This window comes from Motacilla alba, chromosome 9, assembly GCF_015832195.1.
Source record: "Motacilla alba alba isolate MOTALB_02 chromosome 9, Motacilla_alba_V1.0_pri, whole genome shotgun sequence".
In the NCBI taxonomy this organism is placed as follows: Eukaryota; Metazoa; Chordata; class Aves; order Passeriformes; family Motacillidae; genus Motacilla; species Motacilla alba.
This window is the reverse complement of record NC_052024.1, coordinates 2,348,779-2,375,812: the sequence shown is the minus strand read 5'-3', so window position 1 is coordinate 2,375,812 and position 27,034 is coordinate 2,348,779. Positions and strand designations below refer to the sequence as shown.

Here is a 27,034-nt window from a genome sequence, read left to right as displayed (position 1 = left end):
GCAGACAAACACTAGCACAACTGACTCCATCTCCCCAGCTAGGCATCGGTTTCATGGTGTCTCGATACTCTGTGCTGCACAAAAAGAAATAGCTCAATGTTTATGGCAGCAGTGATGCAATGTTCATTCTTCTCAGCTCTGCAATTTACACTCCCATAGTCATCTCCCAGGATTGGAACCTGGAGATACTGGGTGGAAAAAATTAGACACATACTTTCTGCACAGGAGGACCGTTGGCAGGGGCCTTGTTTTGAGGTGCTTACAGCAGTGAATGAGTGGGAACCACTGGGATGAGTGGGAAGAGAGGGGATTTGCACGGCATAGGAGCATGGGCTAGCTAGCCTAGGACCAGGGTGGGATAGGCAATCCTAATTGCAGTACTGAATAGGTAAATAAACATAATGCTGATGTTTTGTGTGTACTGGAAGTAACCCAGTGTAATCCCAGAGCCTCCCTGGCTGAGTGAGCACTGAGCCTGCAGGCAGGGGGACAGGGACAGCACCCAACTGGCCATGGTGCATGGCAGGGTTCTGGAGAATGCCCCATTCCTTCCCATCCTCCTGCCTTGCTGCAGCAGAGACACCCAGGGAAGCACTGCCAGCCTGAGCAAAGGGCTACTTTATGTGCATAAGTGTGCAAAGCATAACTGTCTGTAGGATCTACAGAGCCAGCCAGGAGGCAGTGAAAATGGCAAAAATAACTAGAGGAGTGGTGTATTTTTTTTGCCAGGGCCCTTCCTATGCAAGTACCAGCGCAGCAACCCTTGTTGCAGATGACATTTCCTGGTGCAGCTGCCATTTCAAACAGGTAATGGGAGAGGAGAGGCTGAAAGGGACTGGTCCTGGAAAAATGCCTTCCAGCCTAAATGGGTGTACCTGCTGATTATCCCAGCAGACCAGCTCAAGTCAACGTGATCCACAGGACTTTTGGCAGGACAGTGAAAGAGACTGGAGTCATGGGAAGGATTTTAGAAAATTTTGGTGTGTTCTCTGTATTTCTGTGATATGTCTTTTATCACAGAATAATAGAATCATGGAATCAGAGAATGGTTTGTGTTGGAAGGAACATTAGAGATAAGCTCATTCCACCCCCCCTGCACTGGGCCAGGATACCTTCCACTTGACCAGGTTGCTCAGGGGCCCCTGGAACAGTGCCAGGGATGGGGCAGCCACAGCTTCTCTGGGAAATCTGTTCCAGTGCCTCAGCCACCTCACAGGAAAGAATTTCTCCTGTATATCTAACATAAAATTCCTGTTTTTCAGTTTGAACCCATTACTCCTTGTCCTATCGCCACAGTTCCTGACCAAGAGTTCCTTTCTGCCTTCCCAGTAGCCCATTCAGGTACTGGAAGGTTTCCATGAGTTCTCCACATAACCTTTTCTTCTCTGGGCTGAACAGCCCCAACTTTCTCAGCCTGACTTCACAGGGAAGGTAGTCTAGTCCCCTTATCAACTTTGTGGCCTCCTCTGGACTTCCTCCAACAGTTCCATATCCTTCTTATGCTGGGGGACCATGGCTGTGTTCAGAACTCCAGGTGGGGTATCACAAGAGCAGAATAGAGGGGGGCAATTTTCCCCTTATCACATGAAGAGACTTTGCTGAACCTTCATCTTCTTTTTTTTTTTTTTTTTTTTGCTATTCCCATACATTTCTTCCCTTTTACTTACTGCACCTTAATGCTATTTTCTGGCATACTCAAAAAGCAGATTCTGCAATAGTTACTGAACTCACTCTTCTGCTTTTCCTCACAAATTCCTAGTAATGTCACCTTTCCTTTTGCTCAGCACTATTTGTAATCCTGCTGAATGGCTTCTGCCATTAAATTTTGTGCATACTTGCGTCAGGCTCCGCAGTGATGTCACTCAACAACACCTTTTTTTTTTTTTTTAAGTTTTCTGACCACTAAAACTTCTCATACAAATGTCAGATCTGTTCTCCCTCCTTGTACTAATGGATCTGTTTCGTCTCTGCTCCCTTTGTTGCACAGCTCTTCGTAACGTTCCTTGTGTTGGTTATTAGTTGTCAGTCTGTACTCATCTTTCTCAAATGTCTAAATCCTCTCTTTTATCCAGTGATACCCTCCCCGTGTTGCATTCAGGGTTTTTAATGTTGTCCAAGTTACATGCTGCTCTCTTCTCTCTGATCAGTGATCGGAGTAAGGGACGTGCTGCTTAGACTGTCCTCTCCCTTCCTGCTCTTCCTCAGCCTCCTCCTCTGGTTGCTGTGGCTCACTTTGACCTCTTCCCTCCTTCAGATCTGAGCCCTTCCCCAGACTGTTTTGCATAGATGCCCAAGAGCAGTAATCATGGACTTTTTTGGGGTTTTTCTCTGTGTGAGCCACTTGAACACCTTTAGGTCTGGCAAGAAGCTACCATGCTCCCGACAGCAGAGGGAAGTTCCCAGGAGCATACTGGCTCAAACTTCCCAAAACAGCCAATTCCTTAACCTGGAGGAATGCACAAACCATTTAGGTGGCCCAGTGCATCGGTGAAATGTGTCTGAAAAGTGCCCAGCAGTGCCATTCAAATCCAACACCACCAGAAAAACACATGAACATTGGTGGATGCATGCCAGAACCTTCACATAGGCTTCTAATTTTAGCTTTTAACCTTTCCAGTGCCCTGAAGAAGCCTTCAAAATCTCCAAAATCACCAACCTGTTTGGAAAACATTGGCCTAAATGCTTTACAAGTGCTTTACATTGTTAAAAAAGTATTAACAAAGCTTTATAGAAATGAGTAATCTTTAATAATTGGTTTCAGCTTCTCAGGCAGCGTACAACTGCTTATTTTGAGAGAAATGCCTGGCGCAGCTTGAGAAAGAACAGCCAATGCCCCTGCTAGCAGAGGAATGAAGAGCAATAGGATGTAGTGGCAACTCAAGTATCCTTAATTTCAGACATCCTCAGTGACGTTGGCTTTCAGAACTGGAAGTACCTGGATGTGACCACATGCATACATGAGCACATTATTAAATGATTGATGGCTCAATGAATATTTTTAATTAGTATTTTCTTTTTAAATGCTCCATTTACCTTCTTCACTCAAGATATTTTTGCCACGTGCAGTTTTTATTGGAGTAAACATAGTCCCTTCAGAATAGCTGCTTCAAGCCAGTGCAGAGGTATCTTGATCCTGTTTTGATTTTTTCCTTCCTCTGACTCATTCCTTTAATCCCAGTTATGTTTTCTCAAGTGAACTCTACATACTCTTATTGACCCCAAGAGTTACAGACTCAAAGAACGGGGGCAGACAAGAGGATATAAAGGATAAGAAATCTATTTTAAGCAAAACATTTTTATTAGGCCATATACTTTTAGATTTAATGTCTTTGTAACAAGTAAGACTTCAGGTTATTAATATTTCCTATAATCAGTGGGTGAAACACATCATTGCAACAGACCTGTATTCTATGAGGTGAACTTGCTGCTGATTTTCTCTTTGCTGTTTATGTTGTCCGGGGTCCTTCTTGCTTTTCCAGGCAGAGATGGACTGAATGCTCTCACTTCTAATGAAGTCAAGCAGTTCTGAGTTTTAGCTCTGCAGGAAAATAGTTGAAGGTTTCAATTGTTTAAGATCTATGTGAAAACTATTTACATACCAAAATCAATTGACATTTTCAGTCTAATTTTAGAACTCGGCCTTTTAAATTTTAATTAATAATTCTAACTGTTTTGCAAAGCTGCAATTTACCTCACCCCAGGAGAAATCAGAGCTTGTTTAGCCTATGAAAATCTGAGCCTGGTTTGCTCCAGGGAGGGGAGAGGTGGGGGTCAGCCCTGGAGTCCTGAGCACACTCTGCTCCTCTTCAAGTTTCAGGGGCAGATCACAGTCAGCTACTGCCAGGAGCACACGGCTGGGTGCACTTCCTGGGAACATCCTGGGGTCAGAACACCGGGGAGGTTCACCAAAAGGTAAAGATATATTATGCCTGGGATTGCTATCCAACATTTAGGACAGCAAAGTAGGAGGGAGCTAATAGAAGAACTTGTATTTCTTCCTTTTCCTTGGCAGTAAGGGGCCAGAGGGGGAGGTCATCCTTCTAGGAAGGACAACAGGAGAGCACAGCCAGTTACCTGCTCACATCAGCTCCACGGCGTTGCATAAGGCCTCATTTAGTACCAGGTAATGATCTTAATTTAAGCATGCATGTCCCTGCCCTCGTCTCGCTGCTCTGCATTATGGGCTCGCAAGTTTGCTTATGCTAAAGGGCAGAACAAAAATAAATTTCCATACTCCCAGGCATGTTCCATCAGCCTGTGTTGGAGCATGGGCCAGTGTCCAAATACTTCGGATATGAAGTGAATTTGGGCTCCAGGACAGGCTCAGACCTGCTCATGAAATTGCAGGGCGATGACACCAGGGTCCTGCTTTTATATTTGCAGTTGACTGGCTGCCACCACTGAGACCCCCAGCTGTGACAGAAGAGCTCTCTTTTAATGTCCCAGCTTAAAGATGACCTTGGCTTTCCGTGGTCAGCAGGGACAGGAACACTCTGTTTTGTGTTACTGTTGAAGAGGAACTGGAAATTCTGAATTAATTGGGTGGAGCTGTAGCTCAGGTAGACAAAGATTCTATCTTGGTTAATTTTTTTCATGTAATGATTTTTGTTTTGGTCATGTAGGCTGAACACCCACCCCAAGACAGGGTGTTGTTTTCAGTTTTGGAGCCGGCTCTCGCTGGAGAGCTTCGGTATGGCTCCCCAGGGTCGGCACAAGGGACTGTCCCGCTGGAAGATGCCCTCCCGATGCAACCGCTTGCTTCGATGCACCTGAAGCTTTTGCCTGCTCACGGGGCGGGGTGGGTCGGATATACTTGTGGGGTACGTAGGGTGTGCTCCCCCAACCCCGGCAAAGGGACGGCGATGGCAAGAGCTCGCAGCGACGGCACCTGCTGCCATCCATCGCTGCTGCCGCCGAGGCTCTCCCGTCCCCGCCGTTTGTCCCGGCTCCTCCCGGGGCGCTGACGGCCGCCCGGCAGCGGGGCCGTCACCGGGCGGGGCGCAGAACTACAGCTCCCAGGGCCGCGCGGAGCCGGTGACATCATGTGCGGTGGCTGGGAGGTCACATGCCCCGCCAGCCCCTTTGTTTTGAGCGGCGCTGGCAGCACGACCGGCGGCGGAGAGGCCCGAGCGCGCTGCACCGCTCCGGATCGCAGCGCTCCGCTCCGCGCCCATCCACCTGGCCCGACCGACCCCGGCCCCGGCCCCGGCGGCTCCCGCGGGGCGCAGCGCGGCAGGGCGCGCTCCCGGCTGTGAGTGCGGGGCGGCGGGGCGCGCTCCCGGCTGGGAGGGCGAGGGGTGCGGTGCCCCACGGCGGGCCGGGAACCCCCGGGGAAGGCGCGGAGGCCACTGCGGGACAGCCGGGGCGCGGGGCCGAGACGCGGGGTAGGCCGGCACCGTTAGTCGCCGCGGAGGGGACAGCGCGTCCGGGGCTCTGCTGGCAGCGCGGGGCGGCGGTGCCACGTTGGGGAAGGGCTGTGGGCAGCGGCGGAGCCCCGGGGCCCGCGGCGGTGCGCGTCCTGCGGTGTGCGGTGCTGCTGCTGCTGCTGTTGATGTTGTTGTCGTTGTTGTTGTTGTTGTTGTCGCCGTTCCCCCGCCCCGCGGCGCGGCGGTGCCGGCGGGCGCTGCGCTCCCGGCCCGGCGGGCAGAGCGGGCGAGGGGCGCGCGGTGCCCCCGCGGCCGTTGCGTCCCGCGGGTCTGCGCGAGCCCCCCGAGCCCCCCGGGGGCGCGGATTGGCCGCGCGGGCGGGCGGGGGCGGGGCCGCGGGCGCGGATTGGCCGGGGCGCGGGGGGGCCGCGGCGGCGGCCCGGGGTGAAGGTGAGCTGGAGGGCGGGCCGGGAGGAGCCATTTTGTGCCGCCGCCTCCGGCCGCGCTTCCGTCGCCTCGGCTCGCTCTCGGTGCCGCGCTGTTCCCTGCGGCTGCGGCTCCCGCGGGCTCCCTGCCCGGCCCTGCCGGGGCTGGGCGGGTCCGTTCTGCAGCTTTCCCCACCGCGTTCCCGGTCGCCCGGGCGGCCGGGCCGTGCTCCAGCCCGGCGGGCGCTGCCCGGTGTGGGATGTGCTGGCATCTGGCTGAACCCCGGAGCCCTGGGAACACTGTGGCCGGGGCTCAGGCTCGGGTTTGTTTTAGCAAAATCTGAATCACGTGCAAGAACGACAGCGAAGCCAAAGGGGAAGGATTGGGACTTTCTCACTGTTTCTTCCCCATACATGAATAGTACTACGCAGTGTGCTTTTTCCATACTTTTTTCTCCATTTAAGTTGTTTTTTTCTCCTCTGAAGGACCTTTTCGTTTACAAAACGGTACATAAAGAGTTTTGCAGTTTCAAGGTTTCCCTTTTCAATGCTTGATTTTGTTTTGTTTTCCTCAATAACCTTGGCGCTGATGTCCAAATCAGTTCCTGTTTTTTGCTGGGTGACTTTTGAGGGCACTTAAGGCTTATTTGTGTGTGTGTCACTAGCTTGGATTACTGTTGAATTTTGACATTCTTTTTTTAAAATCAAGATAGTGTCCTTCATTAGAATAAAAAACTTCTGCAGTTCAGCTCACTCTTATCAATCAGTTCGATCACAGTCAATTCTTGTTTACTAGTTAATCGGTATTCTTAAAGACTTCATCTTAGACGTTCCAATCCTGAATATCAATTTTTATTTAAAAAAAAAATCTTTAAAACCAACATTTTTGGTCTTTTTCATATCACAAAGATGAAGGAAGGGGAAATGTTGCGTTTGTTTTTTGTTTTTGTTTTTTTGTCAGAGGGAAAGGTTATGCTGTTTTCCCCACGCCCTCTTCCTTTCCAAACAAGAGCACGTGTGAGGCTGCGGGCCCGGGGGGTTCGCTCTCTCTGCCTCTCGGTAGCCGCGCACCTGCGGTGCCGCCACCGCCTTATCTCCCATCACAAAACCAACCTCAGCTGCAGTTCCCAGGCCTCGGCACGAAAACACCGTTCCCGTACTGGGTTTCGGTTCTGGGGCGTGCTCGGGGTATCTGCGGGGGTGCTGCTGCTCACGGTGACGGCAGCCGGGACCCGTGCGGTGCTGCTGGCCCGGCCCTCCCCGCCCTTCCCGACGCCTCCTTGTCTCCCCTCACAGGCGGTCAGCGCTCCAGGCCTCGCCAGGTGCTGGCAGCGGCGGGCACGGGCTGGACGTCGCCTCCCTGGCAGCTGCAGAAGCCCAGCGCAGCCTCAGGTACCCGGAAAGCACACCCCGAGGGCGAGCTCTGGAGCTCGGGCGCACCTGGGGCCAGGGTGTCGCTGGAGGGCCTGGCCCGGAGCTCAGGGACACGCAGGGCAGGGGAACCCGGCGGCTGGCACTGCTGTGGGTGAGGGGAGAGGGGAAACGCACATCGAGGGGCTGCAGTAGAGGAGGGAGGAGTTCAGTGGAACATAACACTATTTTATGTAAGGGGATATACTGATAAAAGGTGTCAGGGCAAACGTTTTATAGATTTCTGGCAGCCTCTGAATTGGGCTTTGGGGTATTTCTGAGGAGCAGCTTGTGTAGACAAGCTTACGGATGGTGTAGGTGAAGGAAATAGAGGAACCTGAACTCGTGGTGAACCCAGCTTAGCTCAGAAATACGTGTGTGTGAGGTAACATCCATGTCAGAGCCATGTCTCTGTGTTTGGAAAGCATTTGTAAAACCTGTTGATTATAAGTGTGATTTGTTTTTCCTTTCTAGTTTTTCAGATGGGCAGATTCTGAATGCTTAAGGTCCTTGTTGACCCTTGCTCAGACAAGCAATCCAGTAGATTTTTTCTCTTTGATCAAGTAATTCCCAGTACTTGTCTTTGGGGAGGGGGGGGGGGGGGGGGGGGCTGGAGAAATTATATTTTCCTTTTGCTTTGTTTAAACTTGTTGAAGAGATGAGAGTGTTAATTCTCTGAATGACTGGTGTTTTACAGTGCAGGGTCTGTAGGCAGATAAGGCATAAAAGTACCTCTGCATACAGGAAGGGTGCAGACAGGTCTATCCTGCTCTGTTTCCCCCCTTTGCACAACTTCCAGCTCAGCCTCAGGCACAGATTCCCCTCTGCCTTTCCCACTTTGGCAGCTGGAAGGTGACATTTCAAAACTGCTAGAGCAAGATTTGCAGGAAGGCAACAGTAAATGTGATAGAGCTGAACATGTGACACGGTTACTGATAGGCTTGTGAAATTGTTTTGCTGAAGCAAACCTGCAGAAGTAATTAACTGGACAGAAATTGAAGGAAAATACATTTAAAAAATGTTCTGCTATGAAGTGGAGTTCTTTCTCCTTTTTAGTATCTTATTTGTGATTTTAAAATATTTATCCCCTTGAGTAGTTTTTAACTCTGTGGATTTTTTTCTCATTCTCCCATTTCTTTAAACCATTAGGACATTAAAAATAAAAATCGTTTGCTGACCACTAATTTTGTGATGTTCCAAGCACAGAGAAGACATTGCTTCCTTCACTGAGCAGTTGCAGCCCAGAGCCCTTGTTTCTGGTTATTAATGATTGCATAATACAATGCTGTCTTAACTTCTCACATAATGAGAAAGCTGTCATCTTGAAGAATTTCTACTTAGTTGCTGTGTTTTGCCCTTTCCTGCAGCATCAGGGTCTTGCTTTTCATTTCAGGCTGTCTTTGGAAAAGATCCATTAGCTTTTGTGAAATTCATCTGATTTAAATCTGTGATGCTGGAATTGAGCCTTTTGTGTTTATATTTATATTTACATTGTTATATTTCCTTTGCTGCTTCTGCTTTGTTTCTGCCCACTTCCTCATGCGAGTAGCACCTAGTTAGTTGCAGTTGAAATTCAGTGCAGGGGTAAGATTTTGGCAGCAGAGCTGCTGAGGTGCCGGGGGTGGTTGTTGGTGTTGTTTTGTATCGGGGCTGTGTCACTGCAGGGTGAAGTGATTGTGCAATAGTGGGATAGAATGTCAGCTACAGATCAGATTGTCCATTTGTGCCTCGTTAGTCTCTCTGAAGCAACCAGTTATTAGATAGGCTCATTGCAACAGCGTTTTTCAGGCATCAGTGTGACAACTAGTCCTATTTTAAGTCAAATTAAAACGAAGTATGTTGTAGGGTAAATGAGCCCCAGACCAAGAATCTACCTTGTAAATTTGTGTGAAAAAATTTATTGAGATCCGGATAGTTTTAGAACCTCTTTTCTGAATGAGTGAAGGGACAGCCTGCATTCTTTCCTTGCTGTTTGTTCAGATGGTGCCTTTTAAAGGTGCTGTGTAAAAAGGCTGTTTAAAAAAAGCACGTTCATTGTGTTCTATATTAAGTGGTGACATGGCCAGTCTGGGACTGGGTAATTGCAGCCCTGAGGACGGGAGCTCATCAGGAAATGGAGTTGCCGTGAGGAGTTGGTGTTTCCTGACTGTGGATTCAGGGAAACTGAATAAAACCTTGGGAGGCATGAAAAAAATTTCCATAAACTTAAAAATAATTCAGTTTGTGGCCTTTTAGGCATACAAATAAATATTGCAAGCATTTGGAATTGTGCCAATGCCAGGCCCAAGAGGGTGCTTTGCCAGCCTTTTGCTACCTCAGTATGTCTTGGTGTACATTCATCCAGGTCATTTTTAAGGTCAGGAGAGGCAAAAAGCCCTGTTGTGGTAGATTGGTTGCTCTTACTAACTCTTACATGCATTATTTGCAAAGTCAGCTGCATTTTATTCCCCTACACACCTTAATATTGGCACATGCCAAACGTTTGAGTATTTGATTTTTGCAACTTCAGTGTTCTGATAATGAGAGTGTGTTTGCATGCTGGGAGGAACCTTTACACTTGTACTTGAAACTGGAAGGTGTTCAAGCAAAAACTTCTGCTAATAATTTTTTGCCAGTAGTGGTTTGGAAACAGAAAATTTCGCTGTCCTCAGCAAGTTGCCCTTCGTTCATACTTCCAGTAATTTTACACAAAAAATGTAGTTCATCGTTCATTCTCTTTTGTGTGCTAGCAGTTTACATTAATTTTTAATTGAATAATAGATTATCAGTGAACTAATTTTGAGACGTTAGGAATGAGCAGGTGAAAACTTACTGTCAAGGTTACTTGTTGAGATCAGATTGTTATTTAACTCTAGTGTTACAAGACTTCATTATCATAGACTTTATAATGAAAATGGAGTGGTTACTCAATTAAATTTTTGCTTTTAAAATTTCAGGCTTCCCCCCCACCCCCCCTTTTTCACTAGTGCTGTTATATTAGTACTTTGGAGGCTCCAGCTGAAATGAGGATCACACTGAAAAAAGGGAGAAGTCGAAGCTCTTGATCATTATTAGTAGAAGAATTTTGGCTTCTGTCAGCCAGGTGATTTGCTGGAGCCAAAACCTTGAGATTTTTTATCTTGCACACTAATGCAGTACCAGTGATTCTGGGACATGCAGAAACTGCCATCCACAACAGCTGTTTTCTGGGTATGTTTTGCATTTGACATTTGGCAGTGCTGCACTGCCCTGGGCAAGGTGCACACTGATTTGCCCTGTGCCACCTCCAAGAAAGGTCAACAGTGTCACCAATTCTTAGAGTGAGCAAACAAGTATCTTGTCTAATTCCTGTGATGCAGCTAAGAGTGTGTCAGACTGAATACTGAGGTGTTTTAATTTTTCAGACCGTTGCACTGAGAAGGAGAACCTCTGCAAGTTTTTCTCAATGACTCTATAGCCAACTGATGTAACAATGGTACTAATATTGGGACGCAGACTGAATAGAGAGGATAGCGGGATACGAGATTCCCCTGCAACCAAGCGGAAAGTTTTTGAAATGGACCCAAAATCGTTGTCAGGCCCTGAGTTTTTCGACTTCTCCTCGGGATCATCCCACGCAGAAAGCATTCTCCAGATCTTCAATGAATTCCGAGACAGCCGGCTGTTCACGGACGTCATCATCTGCGTGGAGGGCCGGGAGTTCCCGTGCCACCGCGCCGTCCTCTCGGCCTGCAGCAGCTACTTCAGAGCCATGTTCTGCAACGACCACAGGGAGAGCAGGGAGATGCTGGTGGAGATCAACGGCATTTTTGCCGAAGCCATGGATTGCTTTTTGCAGTACGTGTACACGGGCAAGGTGAAAATCACGACGGAGAACGTGCAGTATCTGTTCGAAACGTCGAGTCTGTTCCAGATCAGCGTCCTGCGCGACGCCTGCGCCAAGTTCCTGGAGGAGCAGCTGGATCCCTGCAATTGCCTGGGCATCCAGCGCTTCGCAGACACGCACTCGCTCAAGACGCTGTTCACCAAGTGCAGGAACTTTGCGCTGCAGACGTTTGAGGACGTGTCCCAGCACGAAGAGTTCCTGGAGCTGGGGAAGGACGAGCTGATCGATTACATTTGCAGCGACGAGCTGGTGATCAGTAAGGAGGAGATGGTGTTCGAGGCCGTCATGCGCTGGGTGTACCGCGCCGTCGAGCTGCGCCGGCCCGTGCTCCACGAGCTCCTGACGCACGTCAGGCTCCCGCTCCTGCACCCCAACTACTTTGTTCAGACTGTGGAAGTGGACCAGCTGATTCAGAATTCCCCGGAGTGCTATCAGCTGCTGCACGAAGCCAGGCGATACCACATCCTCGGAAACGAGATGATGTCTCCCAGAACTAGGCCTCGCAGGTGAGGAAATTCTTCTAACCTTTTTTTCTGCTGAAGGGCATCGTTTGATGTACAGATGTTTGATATATGCATGCCTGGAGAAAAGTGTCTTGCAGATTATTTTACTTTGCTAAACTCTGGAGCTGCTGCAGTTGCGCTTCTGTACTTCCCCACATGCATGAAGCTCACATGTCTGAGAATGTGCATAAATGAGTCTTATTACACAGAGCACTTCATTGCTCTAAAAAAAGGTAAGTGAAGTTATATTACCTTGCAAGTAAAATACTTTCTTAAGGTTAATGTTTGCTAGGGGAGATCTTAAGTTACTTCATACAATAGCATTGTCTTGAAGAGAGCTTACTGTGCTGTGCCAGGAAAACCACTCCATTTCCCTAGCTTTCTTTTTGTAACAAAGCCATGTAAACGTACAGCACACCACAAAGGATGTGGATGGGGGTATTATGTTTTCAGAGCATTTCCTTGCTACATCACAAATATTTTACAGATGGAGTAGCACATGTATTTGTAATAGACAGCAGAAGAACAGGTTGTTAACTGTAAATAAACCAAATATTGTCTTTTTAAAAAATAATGAAACAGTTCCTGAAGTATTTTGTGCTCATTTGGTGACATTTTAATAATTCACAATTGCTGCTGCTTAATAATGTGTTACACAAATAGGTGACTGAGGTTGCAAGAAGAAATGAGGAAGAATCCATTAGTGGCATTTATGAGCAATGGCTATTATGATTCTTTTTTTCTTGAAAAATATTTTCCCTGCCTCATGTCAGTGATAGTAGAGATGATAGTTCATTGTTAACTGCAGCTGATTTGAGCTGTTTTTTATAAAATTGTATGTTACATTAAGGTGATGCAATGACGGTCTAGACAGATTGTATTAGGAGTTACTCCTCTTTGTTTACTCTTACTCATATGTGGTTGCTCTACAGTGACTCTGCAGGGAACCTTTATTTTTTTGGCAGGTGTTAAAGGCTTGCTTAAGGGGAAAAAAACCCACTTGGCAGTGTTTGCCCCATTAGTGGCTTTCCAGTCGTCAGTCCTGCCATGAGAGAAGAAATTCATCCTGAAGTCCCTGCAGCCCTGCTCCCACCCAGGCTTTCTAAGCTGTGCACTGCCGTGGCAGGTCTTAGCAGGCATTTGGATCACAGCAGTCTGGGAATTGCTGCAGTGGTTCTCTCTGGGCTGGAGGGAGGAACCACGGGAATTCAGACAGTTGGAAGGGGCTGCAAGCTGCAGTGTTGGGCTTGGTGTTTGTTCTGCTTTTCTTACTCAATTGGCTGAGGAAGGCAAATACACTCAGGAGTTCTGTCAGCGTGGGGGATGTATGTGCTTGAAATTCTGAACATCCCCAGAGTGGGGCTCTGATGAAGTACCTTGCCTAATACAGGTGATTTCTGAAGCCAGAGGGTTTGTTGGTTTTACTGCTGAGTTTATTAAACTGCAGTGGGAGTTTGAGTAGGTAGGAACAAGAGAAGTCATTTACAAAGAGAAAAACTGGCTGGCGTCCCAGCAGGAATTTTTTCCCCTTTTCTACATTACATTCATGGAATAGTTCTTTGTCATTTGTTTCTATTGTCTGTTTGTTTCCGTTGCCTATAGCAAAAAGGGATCACATTTTGAAATAGTTGCCAGGTCCCCCTTCTCCCAGGTTTTCATCAACCTTTTCTGGACATTTTGTGGGGGCTTTGGGGAGAGGAGGGCAATGGAGAGAGCTCTTTTCCTTTTTTCTTGTCTTCTTCCAATATCTTTTCTATATAAACTGATTCTAAAAGGAGACAGGCTGCAGGATAAAAAAATTCCTACACCAGTGCTTTTAGTGAAACTTTGGGATATAAATTGTGATCAGTTGTATGGATATGGATGCACCCGTGGGTGGATGCACCCGTGGGTGAAATGTGTTCTAGTTTTTTCAAAGAACAGACTACATTGCAATTCAGTTTGATTTTTTTTTTCTTTTTGAAGCCGGTGAAGAGTTACCTGGCAAGTTAAGAGTTAAATAAAAGTTTCAAGTGTGGCATAACTGTTCTCTTTGCCACTAAGGCATCCTTGCCAAATGCAGGTCTTCCTGAGGCAGCCTTTCAGTTATGGACTTGCAACAGTGACATCTTGAGGCTGTCCCTCCTGCTCCCTGTGAGCCTGTCCTGTCCCTCCTGTCCCTCCTGTTGTGTTGCACACCAAATCTGCAAGCTGAGACCAGGCAGTGAGCAGTGACACACTTCCATACCCAGAACTGCTGTGTGCTTTGAGTTATCTTCAGACTGTCTTCACGGCTGCTGTTGAGCTGTCTGGTACCAGTACCTGAGTGTGCTCTTTAACCAGAAGTTAGGATGTTTACACATTTTAACGTGTCCTTTTTGGTTGCCTTTGGAAAGCTTTAATGTAGTCCCTTACTTTTCCCACTTGGAGATGGTTTTCTGTTTCACTTTGCATTTTATCTGCTACCTCATTTACTACCCAAAATTGATTTAACAGCGAGGAAGAAAAAAGTAGTGATTTACCAGAATTTCTGTAGTTTGTTTGGATTTCTGTAATTTGTTTTCTGAAATTACCATGGTTTTGAGTGTGATCTGTTTGAGCTACCACAAGTTCTTCTGTCCTGCTCATGCTGTGCTGGTTGGTGCTTTCACCTCATTAAGAGGTGTGTGTGGAGCTCAGGACCCCTGGAAAGCCTGCTCTTGGGAATGCATGGAATTGTATGACAATGTTGATTGTCTTCTACTCCTTCTTTTGTATTTAATGCACTCGTTCTTGGTGGGATGGTGTCTCCTGGAATCTTTACAGCCTGTTTTAACACTGTGTTACTTTGCTCACTGTTTCTTGAGGGCTACAAGGGCTTCCTGTACCATTGGTTGAGGTCACAGCTTTTTCTAACCTTCATTTAAATATATCCTTAGTTTTTCTCTGGAATTAGCCTTTGCTTGAATGTTCTTTTTGTGTATTCCTACCACATTTTACTTTTTTTTTAAAAATGGGTGTGTGCTCTGTCATTTGAGAAAATAAAACCAATTTGGAACTAACCATAAAACCTGCACAAAGCAAGACTCGTTCATGAAAATACAATGGAGAAAATTTTTCTTTTCTGAAGAAAGAATATGGTACTGAAATGTTAGGAAAATTTTTTGTTCTCTTTGAATTTGAAATGCTGTGCTAAAGGAATATTTTCTTGAAAAACTCCATTTCATGAAAAGCTCTCTCTGGGCAAAGTTTTTTGCTTCATTTAGTTGTAAGCCTAAGATTGATAATCTGTCACGGTCGTCCTTTCAGTGAGTGAATGGAGGCCTTAATTCTAATCTAGAAAGTAACGCACAGGCAAACAGACAAACCTCTTTGTACACGATTAGCTGGTGTCTTTGGGCTTGCTTCTAAGGCAAATTATGAGATGAGTGTCTTGCTTTTATGGAAGTTCTTTTCCTGGGTAATGTTTTGTTGGCACAGGAACTTCCCCTCTCTTACCCTTTGAGAGATTCTTTTCAGAGTTGTTCCTCAAAAAAGCAAAAACCGGTAAACAGTAAATACATAGAAACCAGGAAGGAGCATGACTTCAAAGCTGAGAGCTGACAGGAGTTTCTTCTGACAAGTTCAGGTGTGTAAGTGCCATTCCTCAGACACATCTCATTTATTTATCTCATCCTGTAGGATGTTAGCATTTAGCATTGCCTTTGCCTGTTTACAGTATTCTGGGTAGAAACATCTATGGAATATTTCAGTTTGGTGGGTGGTGACAAGGTGCTAGAAGGGCTCACGAGTTTTATTCATGATGCCTCAATACAGGGAAAGCCTCATCAGGATTTGTAGGTGAGTATGTGCATAAGTTCGTGTTAGGAACTTGAGGGACAGATCATGTAACTTTCACCTCAAATCCAGTCATAAGTCTTTTCTTCCTTATTTTTGGGAGAACACTGTGGTACTCAGCAGTGGCATGAATGTCTGCTCTATGAGATGCCTATTCACAGTGGGATCATAGTACAAAGCACAACACAACAAAAAGGCTCATCAGAAATAAAATCAATCTTACATTCAGTTTTGCTTAACTGACAGCAGTCCTCGAAATAACTATGTCAGTGCAAAGTGCTTTAATTTTAAAATGCTCTGAAAGGAAAGGAGCTCGACAAATGCTGACAAGAAATCATAAGTCTAAGAGGAGGAATAAAGGTGGTCACAGTTTGATTTGCACGTCAAAGATAGTTGGTTGATTCTCTACATGCAAATGTGCATTTATTTTTGTTAGATAAGTTTTGTTACTGCTGTGAATATAGAATATGTATAATGCAGAAACATCTGGTTAGTAGAATGATAATCAGTGTGTGGAATAGAACTTAAACGTCTATTTGGGTACATTGCAATCTGTCTAATGCCTGATTAATTCCCACTGAGTTCTAGTTTTTGGTTTCATGTTTGAATTTTTATTTTAGTATTTCTTCATGTTTCCTCCTGTCACTGCTGTTTTCCATTTTACTGTGCATTGGCTCTAAGGTGTTTTTGGTTTTCCTTATTTTGGTGACTAAATTCCTTCTGCTTTTAAACACTTGAAATGTAAAGGTGATGTAAAATATTATTAATTTTATAAAGCTCAGGTGGGGGAATGAAGACTGGTTTCATTGTGAAACAAATTGTTCATCTCATTGTCTCTGGCCTGGCTTGAGCTCTGTTTCTGATCTATGTGTACAGTCAAAGGAAAAATATTATTATAGTAAGGGCTTTCTATGTTATTTAATGACATGGTTTTTACATAGAACATTGTGCAGTGCAACTCCACCAGTTACACAGAAGTCCTGTCAGTGTGGTAACCTGCTGTGTAATGAGACAGCTGGAAACAGTGAAAACCTGTTTGCTAAATGACTCTTTCTTCTACTTTCTCTCTTCATTGTTGTTATGAAGTGAAAGCTAAATAGTATTTTTTTTATTTTCACAGAGTTTTGAAGACAGTGTTGTTTGGCCTCCATGTACTAATAAGTATCCCCTACATCTTAATTTTCTGTGTTCACTTTTTTAGATCAACTGGTTATTCTGAGGTGATAGTTGTTGTTGGAGGCTGTGAACGAGTTGGAGGGTTTAATTTGCCATACACGGAGTGCTATGATCCTGTGACAGGAGAGTGGAAATCACTGGCTAAACTTCCAGAGTTTACCAAGTCTGAGTATGCTGTCTGTGCTCTGCGGAATGACATTCTTGTTTCAGGTGAATAATCCTAAACAATTCGAGACTTCTTTCTTTCTTTGGTTGGTTTTCCGTGTGTCCTGTTCGTGGGGTGTGTTTGTTTTGGTTTGCTTTGTAAATAGTGTGGCAGATCTTTGTACTGTGAACTTCCAGAAGCTCAGCTGAAAGTCACTTGCTGCTGTGAACACCAGCCCCAGCACAATCTTCCTGTAAACAAAAGTGTTTTCTGGAGTTCTTGTTTGGCATGAATCCGCAGTTTTTTACAGCTGATTCCAGGACATCAATTGTATTTAAAGAGACCAGCTAACGGCTGCTTTGAAATACAGCAGGAGCCTGTGTGCAGCAACAGCTGGGAAAACTACAGACAAAAAATCCCAAGCAGGCTTCTCCCAGCAGCACATTCAGTCCTTTAGCAGGGGAAAATTACAGGGTGCAGCTGATGGTTCAGACAGCAGGCTGTGTGTGTTGGTTTAAGCAAAGCAGCGGTCTCCTCAGGTGTGTGTGCCTGTGTCATTGGAACAAAGTGAGAAGCCAAGGAGATGCTCACAGAGCAGAGGAGAGGGGTGGGAGGGATGTGCCACGGGCAGGGCATTTTGAGGGTCTCATCTGGGTAGTGACACTACAGGAAATCTGAGCTTGGGCAAAGGCCATTAAAATGCATTCCAACTTCAAGAAAAAATCTGGTGTGATCTCAGCATTATGGGAAAGGAAAGCATGAGGAAAACAACTTGTGTGATTTTATCTTTGAAATCCACTGCAAATTACTTATTCAGTATTATGTATAAATGCTGGTAGATCCTTATTACATCCCAAAAGGGGATATTAAGCTTTCATTGCCCATTCTAGGGAGGCATGTTAACATTCAATAATTATTCAGATTGGCATATGTTTCACTTTAAAGGTGGAAGAATCAATAGCCGGGATGTCTGGATTTATAACTCTCAACTTAACATTTGGATCAGAGTTGCCTCCTTAAATAAAGGCAGATGGAGACATAAAATGGCTGTTCTTCTGGGTAAAGTAAGAGAAGTATATCTTAATTTTTTTATACTGGGAATGTTTGCTGTATATAAGGAAACAGAGAAGAAAATACTTAGGTATTACTTTGTATTTCATATCAAATAATTTAAAAATATGTTTATATGTTCAAGTAAAATACTCAAAACAATTAGGCTCTTCATCAGTCAGACACTACCCATGGCCATGAAAATCATCTTACTGCTCATTTATTTTTTGGGGTTTTGCTTTTTCATCATTGAAGTGGCATATTTCCCAGCAACAAATTTTTGGGAAGCAAAGAAGCATCTGGATTTGCCTGTGCTTCAAAGTGCTGTCTAACAATTTATGTAGTTAACAGAAACTGATACTACTCTGAATGTCAGCAGTGTTATTTAATGTTTTGCATTTAAATTAAGCAAACACATGTCATGTGGAAATGGGAGGTTTTGCTATATTTTGAAGGCAAATATGCCTGACCATAAAACCACTAGCTGGGACTCCCTTACTAAAAATCAGACAAGATATGCATGTGGTGTCACTTGATCTTCTTAGAGGTCAAACATGCAGCTAAGCGAGCAGAGGGAACAAGGTAATCACAAATAATGAGGAGCTCTGCTTCCTAAATATGAAAGAAGTGACAAGAAAGTAGAGTTTACAAACCGAGAGGAGGAAATACTTCAGTAAGCAAATAGGGAAAAAGCAAAATGCCAGAAATGCAAAGGTAAACTCAGATGGGCGTTTGCTGCTGCTGCTGTTGTTGACTGTTGTCTAAAAAAAAGAGAAATAGAGAGGAATGCCTTTTCTAACAAAAGCTATTCAAATAAGAAGTTTCTACTGCAGTATTAATAATACTATGCTTTGGCATGTGTGTGCAGTGTCATTCCACATGTGACTGAATGGAACTCTCCAGGGAGTCTTTACCTGTTATTTTCACACCATATTCTTCTCCTCCTGTGTATAAATAAAAAATGTGAGGAATGTATCCCTTGACAAACCCAGCAAATCAGCTTTAAATTAATTTAACTTGATATTTAAATGGAATAGCTGCTGCAAACACGACATGATGGTAGTTTCCACCACTTTGTGCAGGTGTATGTGGTGGGAGGATACGATGGGCAGAACCGCCTGAGCAGTGTGGAGTGCTACGACTCCTTCTCCAACCGTTGGACTGAGGTGGCTCCCCTGAAGGAGGCTGTGAGCTCCCCAGCTGTGACCAGCTGTGTTGGCAAACTCTTTGTCATTGGGGGTGGCCCTGATGACAACACCTGTTCCGACAAGGTCAGTTAGCTCTGTTGTGTTGCATCTTCTGTCCACAGCAAACTGGATTGCTGGTTTAAAACCAAGTTCCTGCAGGAGATCTGTTTGAGCTGTTTTTTGCTGGATGGAGTGTGGCGTTATTCTAATACAAAGAATACAGAGTAGAAAATGTTAATCGAGGAATACACTGTTCCTGTGGTCTTTCTCATGGATACATTGAATATATCATTGGCTTCATAAGTTGTGTGAATTCTTTAATGGGAGTGCTTGGAAAACACTGTAAAACATTGCACATATGTATAAATTATTGATAAATTGATCTGTTTGTACATTGACTTTGATTATTTTGGAGAGGAACTGCTGCCTTGTCTCTCCTTGTGTAACCTGTGTGGGCAAGCCAGGCTGTTCCTTCAGCTGGGCTCTCAGTCTGAAAGGCCTGTGCTTGTTTCCAGGTTCAGTCTTACGATCCTGATACCAATTCCTGGCTGCTCCGTGCCACCATCCCCATTGCCAAGAGATGTATCACGGCCGTGTCCCTGAACAACCTGATCTACGTTGCTGGCGGGCTCACCAAAGCCATTTACTGCTATGACCCCATTGAGGACTACTGGATGCATGTACAGAATACATTCAGCAGACAGGTAATTACCAGTCAAAAACCCAAAGACAGCTGAAAGGTGCTTTTTGACATTGTTATCTTGGCATTAAATAAGCATACATTTGCTTAACCATACTAGAATCACATCTCTGATTCCATTCTTGATTTACCTCTTCGTCTGTGTAACTCAAAACATCACAGAAGAGGAAGTTTCTAAACCAGTAGCTTTCAGCTGGGTGTCACTTAGGCAGTTCAGACTTTGCTTGAGAGCTGTTACTGTTGAAGAACAGTATAGTGGATGATGATTTCATTGTATAGATGTTACATTCTGTTGCATGTTGTCATTTAGACTGAAGGGAGTAATTTCCTTGTAATTGATTAAAGCCTTTCAGTGTAACAGGAAATACTGAAGGCTGTTTTTACAGTGTGAAAAAGCCCCACTGTATAGCACAGAAAGTGTCTGACTTGCAGTGACAGCTCTCATTTCGACATGTGGGACACTGAGCAGGATTTGAACGAGTCCACTCAGTAGTGAAGTGTGTGTGCAGCAGTTACATTTCCCCATTTTTAAAAACAGCAATCACATATTCTATAGTATTACCTTAAGAGAAGTTTGTTCTTTTTTCTCCAGCCTTCCGTCTGTTCCTCTGTTTTAATCTGTTCTCTATTTAACTGAGTATTTTTTCCATGCCTGCTTTTGAGGAAGAAATAAAATCCTATCTCTGTTTCAAGTAAGACATTGCACCGTCTTTTCTTGTGCACTTATTTTAGTCACACCTTTTTTCCTCTCCACATTTACATCCCTCTTCATTATCTGTTGCTCCTCTAAGTTGCTTCTCCTTTTTCCCATTTTTTGCATTAATAGTACCTACAGTGGCCCCTCTTCTGAAAACCTTTGTTCTCTCCTCCTTTCCCTATCTCAGATCTTTCACTGGTAAGTATAGTGTTCAGTTGTATTCCCGTGTTCCCTTTGACTGAGCTATATGTAGCAAAGGCTTGGACCTGAAACAGTCTTGTGCTGCTGCTTTCCCTAATTTTTGTGCTTTCTGCACTGGCCCTTTGAGGAGGGAACATTATAGGCCAGGCTGTTCACAAAAGGCAGTCACAGTGCTGCCCTCCTGCACTGGGGCAGACACGCACGAATCAAGTCTTGCTTTTTAAATAACTGTGTGTTCCCTTGTGTTTTCTTGCAACAGGAGAATTGTGGCATGTCTGTGTGTAATGGAAAAATCTATATCCTTGGTGGAAGACGGGAAAATGGTGAAGCCACAGACACTATTCTTTGTTATGACCCTGCAACGGGCATTATCACAGGAGTAGCAGCCATGCCCAGGCCAGTCTCGTATCATGGCTGTGTGACCATTCATAGATATAATGAAAAAGGCTTTAAACTGTAACTTTTCTTTTCTTGAAAAAAGAAGAAGAATGAATCCAGTGGTCTGCTGCAAGTCAGGATTTTTAAAGATTCCTGAAGTGGGAATTCTTTGCCTAAGTGTCATATGAAAATTATATCCTGTGCCTTTAGAAAAAGGGTTAATTTAACTTACCAAACAAGTCTACAAACCTATTCAGTAACCAGAGTTCAGTTATATCTGCTGTGGGCTCTGATATGAGAGCAGGACATTGTACAGTGGTCAGCAAGTTTGCCCTATGTGTGATTAGTAATTAAAACCTTGAAAGCTTTGTGGGGAAAGTGCCTTCAGCATTTGTGCCTGTGTCTTTAAAAGCAATATCTCCAAGGTGTTTCTGGTTCTGTTAATGGGAAAAATGCATAGGCAAGTAAATCCCAAAGAATCATCCTGGATCATTATCTGCAATTTAAAGAGCTCAATTATAATTCATATGCATCATTCTTAAAAGCAGATTACTTGGCTTAACCAAGTAGATTTTTTTTTTGTCAGATCATGCATGGGTTGAAATTTAAAAAAAACAAAGAAAAACAACAACACAAAAAGCCAAAGCATAACCAAAACACCAACAAAACAAGCTACATTGGACAAATATGAAACTCTCTGAGAAATGCTTTCTTCTGAAGGACAGACTGGTTGTTTGGTGAGCCACTACAACACACTGCAGTGATGCTTCTGTACATTAAGCCTGTGGAACTTATTCATAGTGCTCATAAATGTCCAGCAAAGAAGTACAAGGCTACATGACTTGGAAAACCAGTGTGTTCAGGCATGCACCTGTGAGGCAAAGTTTGAATCACAGTTTTTACCTTTTTGAATGGTATGGGTGAAGGCTGAGAGTCGCTGGGTTCACTCTTTGCTCACTGCAATGTCTAAACGATTTAGGAAATAAAAGGATGTTGAATTCTGGATTTTTTCAGTTTTCTGAATCACATTATAAATTACCTGATGGTAGAGGTGGGGACTTCAGTTTGTGCCCTACAGCTTGTAAATTGGTCTTTTGGATGTCTCATCTGCAGAAATGGCAGAATATCCAGCAAGTATTTCTTGGCCTTTCTTCAGACAATCACTTACTGTAGCGCAGTTAAACTACTGAATAAGCTGTTTGGCCAGAGATAAGGAAGTTCTGGAAGGGTTCCTCCTTTCACCAGAAAAATATCTGTGGACCTGTCCATGTAGCCATATGACGTGTTTTGGATAATTGAAGCTTATGAAGCACCCGTATTTTGATGAACCACCATTATTGGGTTTGGGTTTTTTCAGTAAAGGTATTTTTTTAAGTCCTCCCTAGATTTCTGTACTAGGATTCCTTAATTCCAGTACACAGTTGTACAGTTGAGGCACAAAGTTCATAAAAAATGAAATAGCACTTGGGAGTTGGAAAATGAATAGGATTGTTTGTGTACCAATTTCCTGTAAATCACCAAAAACCTCAGGAACTGCCTTTCAAAGGAATTCTGAGAACAGCAGCCAGTAAGGAAATTGGTCAGTGCCAGGGCAGAAAAACCCCATAAAACCCCTGCAGAGCCAGCCCTGGCCTCAGGGTTCTGGTCTCTGTGCTTGCTCAGGAGGGTGAAAACAAGCACCATCTCTGGAACGTTGTTTGTTCCACTGGACTTTCCTCATCTGTTTTCCCAGAGTATTTCTTCATGAGATGGAAATTCTGACCCTCAGTGAAGCTATGCCAAACTGGGAGTCACCATTTTCAGTAACATGGTAATGAGTTTTAAAGAGCACTGGGAGCTGCACTTTGGGATGCATTAACTTGTAACCTCAGGAAAGGACACAAATTTCAGTTTCTGGCTGAATACCAAACACTGCTTTTGCTATGATAAGTATACTGATAAAATACAAATAATTGCATATCAGTGATGTAATCAGGAGGTCAATCCCTGAGCATTCACATTGCCCTAAAAAGAAAATCCCTTGATATAAGACAAATTAATCAGATAAATTAATCCTTTTCTAAATTTCATCTGTTTTGCTCACCAAATTTTACTTTGAAATGGCGATTTCAGTACCTATGAAAAAGGTCTGTTGATTGCAATAGTAATTGCCCTGTAACTGATTTTATGTATTAACAGTGTATATAGCTTGTGCCATCATTGTAAATAAAAATTACAAAGGCTGTAGGAGCACTTCATTACAGATGCAATTTGAAAAATATCATCCTTTCCTTTGATTTCCTCTTGTTTGTATTCAGACTTGTAATGTTGTCATGCTATACTGTTTTTAAACAGTGCTTATTCTGTAGGTATAGAACAGTGTCATTTAATCTGTGTTTATAATACTGCACTACTGTGTAAATAACAAGATACTGCTTTCCAAGGTTTTTAAGACTAATTTTATAGTTTAGTTGTCTTTTCTTACCAATTTATGTACTGTTACTGTTACCTGTTTTTGAAAATAACAGTGTTTAATGAACCAGTAAATGCAGAAATGTAGATGCAGAAAACTTCTGCTTACAGTTCTTCAGAATCTGTATCAAAGCTGAACAGTTACAGGTGTGGAGCACTGCTAAATGGCAGTTACTTAAGCAATGATTTCTTTAAAACAGGCAGTGAGTTTTTCTTCTTGCTTGTTTACTCTCTAAATAATTTGCACTTGTGGCCTTCTCTGTTACAACAATTACTTTTAGATATACTAAAAAAGAACAATTTGACCTTGATTTAATGAAAATGTACAATTTTTCTAGAAGGATGCATTAATTTGGAAGTTGCATTCCTGAGCCACTCCTTCTCCAGTGCATTTCACTTAGGTATAGATGGATTCAAAGATTCAACCTCTCACTCTTAAACATATCTAGATGATTTCAGTTTATGGGCTTGAGCAGCAAGTTGGTTTTGGTTTTTTCCTTTGTCTCAGCTAGGAGAGAAAGTTATTAATGTCACCTACTATAATCAAATTATTTCCATCATAAGTGGTAGTAGGTTTGGTAGCTCTAGAGCACCTGCACGAAGATGTAACTTCAGCCATACATATGAGGGCTCAAGCATCTCCAAGTCACACCTAAAAATAAATTCTAAGAATTGTCTTTGCTCTGCTAAACAGAAATGAGTAAATATTTTTATCTAGTTTGATGTCCACTTCTGTTCTTAGCAGTGTGATGTTAATTGAAAAGACAGTTGATGCTTTCTTGCAGCCAGGCTTCTGGAAGGTTCTGAATCGCTTACTGATCAGTGCAGCACGTGCAGCCTCTAGCCCTAGGCTTGTGGCTGAAGCATTCCCCTTTCACAACCATCAGCTGCAAGCATTGCCTGGTAATCTTGTAGTTGTAGCTGTAGACTCCTTCCTTGGGAGTGGTTAAGTAGGCACAATTTGTGGAATCTCTTCCATTTTATACTGTGTGTCTAGTAGGCATTTGGGGGATTAGGCTTGTGCTTTCCCCTCCAGCACCAAGGGGTCCACACTGTACTGTTACTTTTTTCTTTTGACTGGCACCAATGCAGTTTTCATCAAAGGTAGCTTTGTTTGTACTCTGCTGAAGCAGAGATGTTCATGCAGATTATGTTGATATGGACCCTTATCGTAATTTAGTGAAGCTTTTTAAATAGTATTTTTAATATGGCAGAGTTTTGAGAGAGGCTGATAGTGGAGGAAGAGGAAATGCTCACCTGGACAGAGATTCAGAGGAAGCTTTGGTCACCTGTGTGCGAGAGCAAGGATGCTACTGCCTGTTCAGTTTCTTCCTCAGAACAGTTGAGTTCACCTCATTCCCTTAGGTAAACACTTTGTTTATCCTGTTTGTGTTTGACTTGCTGCAAGGACAGAACAAGGAGCAGGCCCACTCACTGCCTGCGACTCGATGTTTCCCCCTGCCCGAGGCACAGGGCGCGTGCTGGTCAGCAGAGCCCGAGCTGAGTCCGGCTCTGAAGAGCAGAGACAGGAGAAAAGCATTGGAGCAAGCTCAGAGGTGGCAGGAGGAGACCCAGTGTGTTTGGGAGTTGCAGTTTGGCTGGGCTTGCTGAAACCAGGGTGTTCAGGATGCTCATAAGTTTGCAATTCCAGATGCTGAAACTCAGGTGGTAAAAATGTTTCACAGTTGTCAATTCTCTGAACTCAGCTGGAGCAATAAAGATGCAGATATGCTTCTGGTGTGCTAGTGGTAATGCTCAGGAAAGCCAGGGGTTCATTTTTCTGAATTGCCCAAATAAGCAAGTAGCTGTGGGGTTCTTTTTTACCACTGAAGATGGCAAAACCCAATTCAAGAGTATTAAGAATCTCACAAGACTTGATCATTGTGAGGCACAGCAAATATTTTCATCTGAATGTAGTCTCATGTACACAATAAATTACAAATGAAATGTTGTGCCTGGTTAAGAAAATCTGAGCACCATATACTCAGAAAAGGAGCCTACAAGGTAAGATGAAATTTCTAAGCAGAAACCTGCTACCTGGTTGGGGGCCAAGCAGTGCTTTGGGTTTTGTAAAATATGTTTAGCACACAAGTTTCCTCAGTATGGAGTGATTTCAGATGGCGTTAATTAAAATGGATCACAATTGTGTAACCAGCAGCCTCCCACCAGGCCCAAACCAGCTGTGACTCTCTGTTCCCTGCTCGCTGCCTTTGTGTCACACACAAGTTCATGATAATGTTACTGTCTGAGAGCTGTAAGCTATTTGCAGGAATATTCCTTTTTTTCTACTGTAGAGATCCAGTCAATGCTAGTATGTTTATGTGTGCACATCTGTATGTGAATTATTTTGTGATCATTCTCTGATAGTGCTGTTACAAGTGATGCACATAAAGGCCCTGTGTACAACTTGTTAATAGTGTAATTAGGGCTTAGTTTGTAAGATTAGCTCCAAAGAAAATAATGTGTGTTAATTTTGAAAATAACTGTGCCTTGAATTCACCTATGTTTTTATCTGTTGTGAAGAAGAGCTTGGATTACTCCTTCTAGTTTGTTACCTTTATTATGATTGGTCTTACTATCCAGACTGTTAATATCCTCCTGGGAGAAATAAATCTTGCCATTCATTAATTAGCACAGTTAAACTTCTTGTTTAGAACATGCCTATAATGCTTCCATTATTACAGTTCTATGGCAGATTTAATCTAGGGAACTCAGTATTTGTTTTTTTGCTGTTTTTTTGTTTCCAACAATGCCTCAGTGACAAAGGACTGAGTTTAGTCTTTGACTTCCTGTCCTTATAATGTACAGTTTCTTGTATTAGTAGCCTCTGTGATATTTCTGAACTCTCCAAAGTCATCAACCTCTTGTTCAAGATACAAAATATGAAGCAATAATATGGTGCAGCATGGCAATAAGCAAATCAAGAGACTTGAATGTAATGTACTGTTAGTAATTTCATCTGTGTAAATGCTGGACCTATGAGTCATTCTCCTTTTGGTGCACCTGTAGCACTGTGGAGTTGGATTAATAGGAACTGCTTGGCCATGGAAAGAGAGTTTACCTCCTGAACTGTTACTCATATGATATTTTCGCCTGAAGTCATATTTTCATTTTCCATTTTTTGCTGAGGAAAACAGCAGTTCTTGTTATTCCTTGCCAGTTCCTTTATTTACTGAAACATAAAAGCTGTAGTTCCACGGAGAGCTGATCTTGCCCTCAAGAACAGCCTGGTGCAGCACAAATGACATTTGAACAGGAAAGCTCAGACCACTTACTGTGTGCCAGAGTCAGTGTAACGGATCTCACATATAACATTAAGGTCTTCAGATTGTGCTGACAGTAGAAAAGTGATTTTGTAATGTAGCACAATTGCAGTAACACCTGTTATATTTAAATATACTTATTGCATAATTCTTTGAAAGTTTTTTAAAGTTCAGTGTATCTAATAAACATTTGCCTTTTGAATAGTTCACTGTGGTTTATTTAGTTTATGAAAGTTCCAGGGTGGGGCTTGGTGGTACAAGGAGGAAACTCCCTCCTGCTTTTTTGGGCCATGTAACTTGTTGGATTCTGCCCCTTGTGCAGCCTTTGATCTGTTCTCCTGCCTCCCAGTCTGGGTGTTTTCCCTGCTCATCTTCCTGTCCTACCAAGGGGAATAAAGGCAAGCTGGAGGCTGCACAGAACA

General features: G+C 43.8%; 1 protein-coding gene across 4 annotated transcripts; it reads left to right on the top strand.

The window, feature by feature from the left end:
* The first annotated feature begins 3,792 nt into the window (after positions 1-3,792).
* Positions 3,793-26,819, top strand: KLHL24 (kelch like family member 24). 4 transcript variants are annotated; one of them, XM_038145655.1, is made up of 9 exons: positions 3,793-3,912; positions 4,013-4,123; positions 7,088-7,183; positions 10,585-11,572; positions 16,566-16,750; positions 17,631-17,749; positions 18,818-19,006; positions 19,438-19,626; positions 20,780-26,819. In XM_038145655.1, the coding sequence occupies exons 4-9, from the start codon at positions 10,653-10,655 to the stop codon at positions 20,978-20,980; spliced, it is 1,803 nt and encodes a 600-aa protein (XP_038001583.1). In that variant the 5' UTR covers positions 3,793-3,912; positions 4,013-4,123; positions 7,088-7,183; positions 10,585-10,652; the 3' UTR covers positions 20,981-26,819. The 4 variants fall into 4 exon arrangements, with proteins under 4 accessions (XP_038001583.1, XP_038001586.1, XP_038001585.1 ...); XM_038145658.1 differs by lacking the exon at positions 7,088-7,183; XM_038145657.1 differs by lacking the exons at positions 3,793-3,912; positions 4,013-4,123 and adding an exon at positions 4,384-4,559.
* Positions 26,820-27,034: the final 215 nt, after the last annotated feature.